The sequence below is a fragment of the Macrobrachium rosenbergii genome, chromosome 6 (assembly GCF_040412425.1).
Source record: "Macrobrachium rosenbergii isolate ZJJX-2024 chromosome 6, ASM4041242v1, whole genome shotgun sequence".
Classification (NCBI taxonomy): domain Eukaryota; kingdom Metazoa; phylum Arthropoda; class Malacostraca; order Decapoda; family Palaemonidae; genus Macrobrachium; species Macrobrachium rosenbergii.
In genome coordinates, this window is record NC_089746.1 from 24399516 (window position 1) to 24410734 (window position 11219).

Consider the following 11219-nt stretch of genomic DNA (forward strand, 5'->3'; position numbering starts at 1 on the left):
AGGTGGGTTCCTGTGGACAACAGGAGAGTTGGAAGACCCATACAAACTCGGATGAAAATTATGAGATCGGAGGCTGGAGATGAGTGGAGATTGGTGTAAGGGAAATCACAGGAAAAGCTATAGCGGCGGTTTACACAGAGGTCGTCTGCGTTGCACGGCGTTGGTAGTGATAGTGGTTATTATTATTATTATTATTATTATTATTATTATTATTATTATTATTATTATCAAAAGCTACGCTACAACCCTAGTTGGAAGTAAAATACTGTTCTTTGCAAAGGACCCAAGCTGAGAAGGCAACCCAGAACAGCAAAAGAATTACAGAAGTAAAAAATACATTATAAAAGAGAAATAACAGACTGAAATAATTAAAATTGCACCATAAACTATGGAAAGAAACTCATATGATTTTTCTTACCAGAAAAATCATTTACACTAGATTTGAAAGGCGAATCAATTACATGATTGAGAAGAACATTTCATGATTAATCAGTATTATGATGATGATTTCTGCAACTGGAATACTGTTAGGACAAAACTCTAAGCAAAATCACATGAAAAATTTAGCTGGATTTCTTAGACTTAAATAGAGCCTTTAACGCCAATATTCACATCAGTGGTAAATGTCCTGCTCATCTACAATACATCTACAATATATATATATATATATATATATATATATATATATATATATATATATATATATATATATATATATATATATATATATATATATATATATACATATATAGATATATCTTATATATATATATATATATATATATATATATATATATATATATATATATATATATATATATATATATATACATACATATATATATATATGTATATATATATATATATATATATATATATATATATATATATATATATATATACATACATACTGTATATACTGTATATATTTACACATGCATACATACATTTATAGAGAGCGAAACAGAGCGGCCCAATCCTTTGAGAAGCTAAATCGCAGAGATTAAACTCCGCAGTACCTCCCTCAACTTCCTCAATTCTTTAAAGAAAGAAAAGCACAACGATGATGACTGTCAGCGATTATCAGAAGCCTTTCCAACGCCGGAGGACCGCGGCGCGTGTTCCTTTAGTCCTCTCTGACAGGTCATGCGGTCTCCAAGGAGAAGGGTCTTTGACAGGTCATGTGCTGATGTTAAGGAAGGGATTAAGAGCGATATCGGCTAAATCCCAAGCTATATAAGACGGACTCAGAAGCTTATCCACCACTCCTTCACCAGCATCGTCCCTGGATCAGCGTACATTCCAACGGGTAAGCTGAAGCGAACTCAGTCTAAGGTTTCCCTGTCCTTTTTGGAAGCTGCGATGGATACTGATGTATTTTGTCCTTTAGACTCATATCTTGTACGAACATTCTATGGGTGGCAACAATAACTTATACTACTGTTAAATCAAAGTTTGGAGAGTCAGTGTTTGGTGATTTATAGTGTCACTGACATAATGTGGTCACTTTTTGATAATTATCGTTTACGCGATCATTTTTTTCTAGTTACTGTGCCTATGTCATAAGTATCCTATAGAATCTCACAACGAGAGGACATTTTATTACATAACAGAACGAATGTTAGTTTTGGTATGTTTATTCAACTTAACGAGTCTCTTTTCAGTGACACCATGAAGGCCTTTGCTCTCGTTTGCATGACAGCCATGGCAGCTGCTGCCAGTGCTGCTGTAGTTCCAGGTGCTCCTCCAGCAGCTCCGCTCATTCCAGGAGCAGGAGCAGCTTTAAACCCCATGTCTCCTGGTAAGTTTTTCTTTTCGTTTCTTCTGTAGCTTTGTCTTAAAATGTTTGATTTCATCTAAGTTTATTTAACTTTATCAGTTCAACAAACTTTTCAGTCTTTCCCAGCATTTCCCTTGAATTCTAAGCTGTTTAATGTCAGCAGTTTAACATTTAAACTGTATCTCTTGTTATAGTTTGGATTTCTATTCGTTTTCAATTTCTGGTTTATCAACTTTATTTTGGTATTTCTGATTCAGTTCTAAGTTGCGTAATGTACAAATTTCAACTCGAATATGTGTGGTGTTTCTTCTTTTTTTTAGCTGGTTAACATTTTATTCAAGTTTTTAATTAAATTTCATTGTATAATTTTATATACTTAACTGGATTTTTTTGCTATTATAGTGATTCTACAAATAGTTTTAATTTATTTGTTACGTACTTTCCCCTTTTGCTGGTGCATTTCGCCAATGTTCATTAAAAAATCATTAAAAACTGCATATGTGAACATTCAGCTGTGTTTGAACATAATAGCTGCATACCTACATACATGCACAGACATATTATGCAATCTTTTGCGGAGTGCAATCTGAACAGGAAGTTCCGAATCATAACAGCATCTCTGTATATTACTTTCCTCTTCCTGAACTTGGCTTCAGGCTTTGGCGCTTCCTTCGCCGGGCCCTTCTCGATGTACATGATGCCCCCAGCGGGCATTCCAGGCGTGCCCGGAGGCGTACCTGGCGTCGTAGGAGGCCTTTCACTTTCCCAGCTTGCAGTAGGAGGAGCCCCAGGGGTTGTTGGAGGTCCTCTCGTTGCCCCAAGTAAGTGACATCCTTAACTTTCTTCTTCTGCTGCTGAATAGTTCAGTGTGACTTGAAACATTTTCGTCCATTGTTGAACTCTGATTACTTTGATGATATCTTATAAAGATCATGATTTAATAGAAAATACTGACAGTGATTTCTACAATACATATAGTTTTGTAACTTAAGTTTGTGGGAGTGTTTATGAATTATTTTTAAGACGATATCCTTTCTTTCTTTCTTTCTTACTGTATCCACGACTTTGTAGTCCAGTACATCAATTTGGTTTAAATCTTGCTTTGGCCTAATTCAAGTGAACTTTACAGTTTTCGTCATTTTGATTGGTAGTTTAAGTTTACTTTGAGTACTGTAATAATTTGGTGCAAGAGTAGACCTTTTGCCCCTCAGATATGTCTCATGGTCCGAAAAACTATCCTCTGTTACCAGTTATCTGCATCTGCTCTCTCTCCCTTAGGTATGCCCCCAGCAGTAGCTGATCTTGTGAAGAAGAAGGTAGCACTGGGCACCGGAGCAGCTGCCCCAGCCTCTTAAACTGCTGATCCACCCTGAAACTCAAGTTCGCCGTTCACTGATTTCCCATGGCTGTTGTATATAGGAGTAAAATCTTTTAACAATGTATTCCAACACAAAAACTAAACTGGAAACTCTCTGGTGATAATTTGGCATTGATCAACTCAGTAATTCATTTGAAAGAAATTATACAAGATTCTATCATTGTGTATATTGCCTATTATGTAGGGTTGTGAAACCACTTCCTCACAAAGATGGAGATTATAAACTGACGTTAATTTTGAAAATCAGGTTTATGAAGTATTTTATTTTAAAAAATCAACTGACTTTGATTTTAAATAACTGTATGGTAATCGCTTTGTAATCTTATATTGTAAGATACTGCAACGGATGAAGATATTAATAAAGCTATGTAGTGCAGCCAGATACCTGTATTCAATCTGTAGATCTTTCACAGTAATAAAGTTGATATTGTAGTTAGATAACTGACTATTATTTCCCCATCTGTGACTCCACTTTTATTGTTTTGGTAAAATAAAACTAATCATTATGAATATGACATACTTTTTTATGGTAAAGTACTGAAAAATGATCTTTTTATAATAAAAATCATACTGGAATTAACAGTGACAATGTATAAAGGAGAAACATTGCTAATTTATAATAATTCATTCATATATTATCAATAATTTTCCGATGTAGTTTTTTGTTTTGTTTAAAGTACCTTATTTTACTATAAGATCAAACACGTAGTTCCAAACTGTGACTAATCTGGCTTTCTGAACTATAATTCTATGAATACCAGTAAATCTGAAATTTTTTTTACTGTCTAATATATTTCTCAGTTGCTAAATAATTGAAATTGCTTTGAATATGTCAGTTGATATTTAATGAAATTTATCTTTAATTTCCTAACACAGACGGTCTCACTCTGTTTGGATATTTTACATTCAGTTACTATGAAATTGGAATTCATACTTTTATGATATGATCTGATATGGGGCACCTTTTAGTATTTGCCCTGAATCCCAGTTATCGGCCAGCCATTTATCCACAACATATTCATTAACTCCTTTAGCGTATCTCATTCTAATCACTTCCTCTCCTATTTACCTGCTCTTTACCCCTGACAACCGATTATTCATCTAATCATTCAACCAAAAATCATTGAATAATATGAATGATCGTTTCATAATTCATCCTCACAGATTTGGACACTTTATTACCATCTTTTAATAATAAGTCCAAGTTTCCGAAGTTACTGTTAGCGCAGGTTACGCGGAGTATCAGAGAAAGAAGCCTTACACGATACTTTTACCTACAGGCGAAAACTTTCTAGTCGTCAAGCGATCTCATTAGCTCTCCTTCGCGGCTTTTCTTTGCGTGTCCTGTTACAATGGGGGTTGGTGGTGAGTGAATGCTATTTTGTTAATTCACCTTTAAGGAGGTGAACTAACATGATAAATGAATATGCATATGATGCAAGACATCTACCTCACTTCACAATTAAGAAGATACAACGGAAGATAATTGATGACACTCATGTAATGTATAGCCTTGATTTTTTGAAACAATATTCTTAATATTTTATGTTTATTTATAAAGAGAACTGCTTTGATTTCATACTGTTTTAGAAAGGATGGAAGGAGACAGTCGCCAAAAGTAAAAGATAGCTACAGAGAGAACAAGAAAAACCATAAGTGTGAAATTCAGCAAACAGAATGTTGGTCCAGTCTCTTAAATAACAGAGAAGAAAGGGGTCCTAAGACCCTGTGAATAAAAACGATCACTCAGACAAGAGAGAATGTCCCCAGTGGATCTTGATATAAGAAACATTTTGCGGAACAGAGATCAGGCATTGGTTTGTCATGAGAAAGGTATTTGAAGCCGTATAGACCGGACAGAAATTTCTTACCACGTTGACAGCAAGTACTCATACAACAAAAGTACGCGAAAAGGATGTTATTCGTGGGTAAATAGATACGTGCAGACATAAATAAAATCATTCTTTTCCCGATGACGTTTAAACTAAGATAAACTCACTACGTCAAAATCAGACACACACACACACACACACACACACACACACACGCAAAGATGGCTGGTTAGTTGCTTCGCTTAGAACTTTAGATGAAGCTGGATTTGCGCTAGAGTGGCCCTGGCTCCAAGGCAAGATTTGAAGAGGCCACGAGGCCTGTTGTGGACCTCTGAACTCTACCGCACAACACCCCAGAGACGAACGTGACTGAATTAAGTTGCTATTCATACACACACAACAAAGAGTCTATCCCTTTCTTGATTGTCATGATAACTTTTGTTGTTGATCTATGGGATGTAAACGCAACATTTATTCATTTAAAGAGCAAATAAAAGAATTAAGCCTGCCGAGATCGTGATGACATGAAGTCTCGAAATTATTAGCGACCATGTGTGTAGCTACAACAGATCTTTGTCTGTTAATGATGCCGGTTCGTGTGATTTTAGATCGTGTTAGTATATATACATAGATGAGAACCACTGATATCAAGCATTTAGTTTCAGAGGTTTTCTCGCCACAGACACACGCCTCTCACATCAGTAAGTAAGTTTATTCTCTCTCTCTCTCTCTCTCTCTCTCTCTCTCTCTCTCTCTCTCTCTCTCTCTCTCTCTCTCTCTCCCTGTGTGTGTGACCAAGTTTGAAGTTAAATTGTTTTTTTAGAGTTAGGCGTTTATTTCGACGATTCCACTATCAATGGCCCAGTTTCGAATTACCGAAGAAACCAGTTATCGTTTGAAGAGTGGCTTGAAATGATAACACGTCTTGGAGGATATTTATTAAATACAAAAAGAAATATCGAAGTAACCCTAAACAGATTTTCCTAATATCTAAGCAACGCCAAAAGAAAATTGCAATCAAGAAAAATATTCAAGGTAAAATTTCGACTTTATAAACTGAAATGGTAATTTACGATTTATCAGCATACGAGGAAAGATACTGTTCACTGTAAAAAAAAAATGAAAAGAAAAGCAATAGGTACAAGTGCCATCCGAAAAGTTAAATAAGAAATCTGCCCAAGGCGTAGATCTAATGCCGTGTTAATGCCCATCAAAAAGGATCTGGTCAGACAGCTGCACAGGTCTTAAGCTCCTTGACCAAGGATATTATACTGAGTCCTCTATAATAAGGCTGATCTCAGACCAGCCTTTATAACAACTCCACGTGGACGACATTTGGTTTGACGTACCGTAGTTAAAATTACTTCAATACTCTTTTTTTTTTTTTAGTACTTGTTCCTCTTTCTTTTAAAGTTTTGTTTCTGATATCTAAAAGGGGAGAAGAACGAGACTTATGCTTGCTTCCAAGTTAGTTTTTTCTTATTTATTTAGATTCTGTAATACTTTTAGATACATTGCATGATAGGAATTTAATTTCACTGCGTGAAGTTGGTTAGTTTAATAAGCTATAAATACATGATATTCAGTGATACTCAGGGGTCAGGAAACAAAAAAAAAAAATTTTTATGCGACAAGATCTATAGCAGAATACAACAGACTCTTCGTTACTATTGTGAACGAGAATAGCTGATATTAATTTGGGTCTTTTCATACATCTGACAACCCAAGGAAGCTCCATTGATTTTTTACGTCTCAATAATCGCGAAATATGAGGGTTAAGGAGGGGTCACTTGCAATATCTTGACATCACTCTTCTTAGATTAACGTGCTTTTTATTCCTAGGGGAGCGCCCTCTTGTTCGTGCATCATTGCACTTCTTATGCCAAATTTTAGTTTTGCTATAAGATAGTAAAAATTCATTACTTCTCGTCCCTGTAGTCTAAATAATTTTGCTAAATATCAAAACAAGTTCTCGTTATAGTTATAGGTATGTCTACTAAATTATTTCATTACTTTTGAAGACACATGACATGTCCATGTCTTATCTAACAAATTTAGGGCTTTCATAACTCGCATCGTCAGCGAATTAAATTTGCAAGATTATGATAAAATCTCCTCTAAATGATACCCTTAATGGACTGAAATACCACATAACAATCTTTCTTTTGTCCAATGTCTTCATTAAGAAAGTAATACAAAGAAATGAGCATGGAATGCTAAATCCGATTACAGCTCGCAGCTTGAAGCTGCTTCTGATAATATGAGTATGGTATATATATATATAATTTCATTTTACTCGTCCCTTCGTCCTCAGTGGTTGAGTGAACTGCCTTAGGGCCGCAGTTGGTTGTGAGAGTTTGTGCAATATTATGAAACAGTTCCTCAGAGTTCAAGAAAGATCTCAAGCACCACAGTAAGTTCCTTGGCTATCGCCCTGGTGATGTATTTCTGAGATTTGTAAGGTACAGCTGAACTGTTTTGAAGCGTTGCTGGTATTGGTCGACTTCGTCAGTTTATCTCTTTGGGCTCATCATCAAAATGATCAAAATGCGTGAGGGTAAGAAGGCTAATATATAGGAAGTTCCTTGTCTTTCTCAAACGCGGATATAGTGACGTATTTCCCGCGGTTTGTAAGTGATTATTCTGCTGCTCATTCTAGCAAATGGTCGACTGCTTTGATTTGTTTTCCAGGATTCCTTATAACAAATATTATTCAGTCCATAGTGGGGTGGATTGATATATTAACAAGAGATGATAAATTGGTGGATTGATATTTTAGCAAGTGATGATAAATGCTATATATCTTTAAATAAACGTTTAGCTATTGACCAACTGTAGTAACTTAGCCTTTTAGCAAGTGATGATAAATACTACATATCTTTAAATAAACGTTTAGCTATTGACCAACTGTGCTAACTTAGCTTTCAAATCCCCACCCCTACCCCACCGCCCCATAATCTGCAATTAAACTAAATAAACAATCTGGAAGACTGAAATGAGATTAAAGTGAGATAAATAAAATATAGCAGGAACCATTTAGAGAGTATCATAATCTTTTTTTTTTTATTTTTTTAATATCTTCGTAACACATTACGTCAACGTTTCTCCGCCATCTTGAAAATACTTTGGCAGACCTAAGCAGCCAGAAACAGGAACCGTAAGCGCGTATAATTGGAGTCTTTCTATAGGAGAAATTTCTACATGGTCTCGTACGGAATTTATAATGCCGTAAAGGTAAATCTGGCAATAAATACTACTTGTCCCTTGAAGCTAGAAATTGCTGTAAAGGTTTCAACAGAAATATTTAATAGAAAACAGAAGCCACTGACCATGATAAGAAGGATAAGTTTTAGCATTTCCATTTCAATTTAAGAGTAGCTTTAATGGACAAGAGTCCGTGCTAGTGATGGGGCCAGCATAATCTAGATAATCTAGAACAACCACAAAAGTCAAGCGAAAGTTTCTGTACGTTGTTATTAATTTACATGTTTCTGTTGCCTCGAAATGAAGGAAACGATATACAGTGACGTTAACAATGTCTTTTTTCCTTTTTTTTTTTTTACACAGATCAGCCATGAAGGTGACAGCCGTGACTTCTCTCGCTATCTTGCTGGTGTTAGTCTCTGCTTGCACATGCGCTCCATCGGCCGGAGATGGTAAGTTATTCAAATGCAGACGTTCATGAATTAAAGGTCATTAACCATTCTTTACGACAGAATAACCTCTGACAAAGTTTTGAAAGACGCATTTGACGTGTACATTTTCATTAATCAAATTGAGCTGGTAACTTTCCAAACCGTTGCGAGTGTTTACTTATTCATTTAGGCGAGTGAAAAGCGCATGCAAGTATTCATCATTGATTGATTGATTTAACAACTTTATTCATCGACATGGAAAAATTTAGCTTTTCAGAAAAATTGTTATTCGTAATAATATAGACATTGATTGTATTTATCAAGCGATATTCTAATAATTCATAACGCTGGTAAAATAGCTGCAAATCTTAGAACCAAAAAATTGTTTTTAAAAAAGTTAAAATCAGACATACATTAACAAAAATTGTAATGTTATTGTTAAACTTGACATTCACATAAGTCATACATGCTTTTAAATATAACATTCACATAAATCATACATGCTTTTAAATACGACCAAATCTCAGAAGCAAAGAATTATGACAAAAGTCAAACATTAACAATAATGAAAATTCAATTAATCTTTTTTTATTTCTTCACCATTAAACTTTTCAATTCAGATTTTCCATTCTTGACCTTTAGGAGGCGCAATGTTCATCCCTACACCGGAGATGATCAAGGCCTTTATTCCCACACCGGAGGAGATAGCCGCCCTTGCAGCCCTCCACACAACACCTGCTCCAGGAGCATCTCCCCCTCCTCCACCAACTGGACCCCCAAGTAAGATTTCATCGATTTTTTGTTTTGTGTAAGGAATGATGGATGAGTGAAGTCGTCTTGAATACTCGTACGTGGAAGCTGATAGGTTGACTATATCTCGTGAAAGATTAGATTTCAGCTAATATGAGGCAATTAGCAACATTAAAAAATGAAAACAGTATTTTTGAAATGACTGACTTAATACTATAATCAAGTGCGTTTGTTAATTATATATATTTTTATTATAATTTTTCAGCCATGCCTCCTGCTGTTGCTGCACTGATAGAGAAGTACAAGAAGGCCGTAGCTGCGTTCTACCCGTCAACACCAATGAGCTAAACTGGATGACCTGTGACCCCGCAACTTCGTGCGAGCAAGCTATGTTTTGCTCGCTCGGAGGAGCCATCTTACCAATCACGGATACTCGAAACCTCTGGAGGACTATGTGAAAAAACCACCAAATAATGAACGTACTTTATAATGTACCTTTCTTTAATTTCTCCCATCGCTACAAATTTTTTCCAACTTCCTCTTACATCATGAGTTCTATCAATATTATATTCATATTTATCAAAAAGAATAAAGAAACTCAAGACTAGAGAACGCAAAATTTTGGGGGTTTTTATTTCATTTCTTCCAATTAGTGACTTGTAGGTGTCAAATACTTCACCAAGGTGAATTGTATATCCACCTGTATGCAACCATACAGGTTTCGGTGTTTTCTGCAAACGGCGGCAGTAACAAAGATAACATACAACCTTTGAGAGTTGAAAGAGTTTGACTTTCTTTGATACTTTGTTTTCATTTGAGGCATAATATATCTTACAGCAATTATTTCAGTATGGAGAATCAAAAGACTGAGAACTAACATTATTTTCTTTCACACCTTACCACTGCACTTGGCAAGGGCTCATGGTCAAAGACCAGCTTAATCTAAACTAACCTACCTGGCTTCGCCTCACGTACTTACTACCCAATTCACTTTCGTTTCATTATCTGCGTTTCAGCATTACAAGTTCCTCGTTGGGCGAGTGGATTCCGTTCTCAGCTAGCACTCTGCTGGCCGCGAGCTCGAATCTCCGAGCGGCCAGTGAAGAATTAAAGGAATTTATTTCTGGTGATATAAATTCATTTCTCGCTGTAATGTGGTTCGGATTCCACAATAAGCTGTAGCTCCCGTTGCTAGGTAACCAACTGGTTCTTAGCCACGTAAAATAAACCTAATCCTTCGGGCCAGCCCTAGGAGAGCTGTTAATCAGCTCAGTGGTCTGGTTAAGCATTACACGCGGATAATGTGTATCATGAATTTGTTATCATATACCTAAACAATTAATATATCAATGCCATCCTTAATGGCGACATCCAAAGTGACCAGTCAACCTAAGAAGTGCTCAGTCGTGAGATAATGATTGTTGTAACAGACCAATCTTATTCTCTTCCTGCTCCTTTGATGGTAGAAAGGTTGTCAAGTCAACTTTTCCACCCTTACGCTATAATTTTATCAAGAGGAGAGATATCAGATGTAGATGTTATTATCGGTTCAAACTAGATTCTTACAATAATGGTGCTGTTGAAGAAGAGAATGGTAATCATAACCACCTAATTGTGCCTTCCGATATCAATCAGGATATAGAGAAAATTGACAGCTGTGAGCCCAGCTTGAATTTCGTAGAACTAAGAGGGAAACCGAAAATTTCATTGGTTTTTAGACATTGATATACGTCTATTAGATAGATGGTCCCTTCTAGCCTTGGGCTGCGTCCACACGATCGAAATTTGTTCGATGTGACGTCAGAAGCGGAGAAACAGCGGGCAAAGTCAGAACTCAGAACTCA

The 11219-nt window shown here is 35.9% G+C and overlaps 2 protein-coding genes across 3 annotated transcripts; both read left to right on the top strand.

Moving 5' to 3' along the window:
- Positions 1 to 1156: 1156 nt before the first annotated feature.
- On the top strand, positions 1157 to 3599 carry LOC136839347 (annexin A7-like). The gene is made up of 4 exons (XM_067105240.1): positions 1157 to 1309; positions 1665 to 1801; positions 2437 to 2601; positions 3059 to 3599. Exons 2-4 carry the CDS (start codon positions 1672 to 1674, stop codon positions 3133 to 3135), a joined length of 372 nt encoding a protein of 123 aa, XP_066961341.1. The 5' UTR covers positions 1157 to 1309; positions 1665 to 1671; the 3' UTR covers positions 3136 to 3599.
- Positions 3600 to 5587: 1988 nt separating this feature from the next.
- Positions 5588 to 9997, top strand: LOC136839752 (uncharacterized). 2 transcript variants are annotated; one of them, XM_067106099.1, is made up of 4 exons: positions 5588 to 5695; positions 8558 to 8646; positions 9268 to 9405; positions 9641 to 9997. In XM_067106099.1, exons 1-4 carry the CDS (start codon positions 5622 to 5624, stop codon positions 9721 to 9723), a joined length of 384 nt encoding a protein of 127 aa, XP_066962200.1. In that variant the 5' UTR covers positions 5588 to 5621; the 3' UTR covers positions 9724 to 9997. The 2 variants fall into 2 exon arrangements, with proteins under 2 accessions (XP_066962200.1, XP_066962201.1); XM_067106100.1 differs by lacking the exon at positions 5588 to 5695 and adding an exon at positions 7273 to 7403.
- The last annotated feature ends 1222 nt before the right edge of the window (positions 9998 to 11219 follow it).

What these genes read in the sequence shown, in the direction of transcription:
- LOC136839347 (XM_067105240.1), top strand. Translation starts at nt 1,672, where the DNA reads ATGAAGGCCTTTGCTCTCGTTTGCATGACAGCCATGGCAGCTGCTGCC. An exon ending in TTTAAACCCCATGTCTCCTG is followed by an intron (nt 1,802 to 2,436) that starts GTAAGTTTTTCT and finishes ACTTGGCTTCAG; the next exon opens with GCTTTGGCGCTTCCTTCGCC. An exon ending in AGGTCCTCTCGTTGCCCCAA is followed by an intron (nt 2,602 to 3,058) that starts GTAAGTGACATC and finishes TCTCTCCCTTAG; the next exon opens with GTATGCCCCCAGCAGTAGCT.
- LOC136839752 (XM_067106099.1), top strand. Translation starts at nt 5,622, where the DNA reads ATGAGAACCACTGATATCAAGCATTTAGTTTCAGAGGTTTTCTCGCCA. An exon ending in CACGCCTCTCACATCAGTAA is followed by an intron (nt 5,696 to 8,557) that starts GTAAGTTTATTC and finishes TTTTTTACACAG; the next exon opens with ATCAGCCATGAAGGTGACAG. An exon ending in TCCACCAACTGGACCCCCAA is followed by an intron (nt 9,406 to 9,640) that starts GTAAGATTTCAT and finishes ATAATTTTTCAG; the next exon opens with CCATGCCTCCTGCTGTTGCT.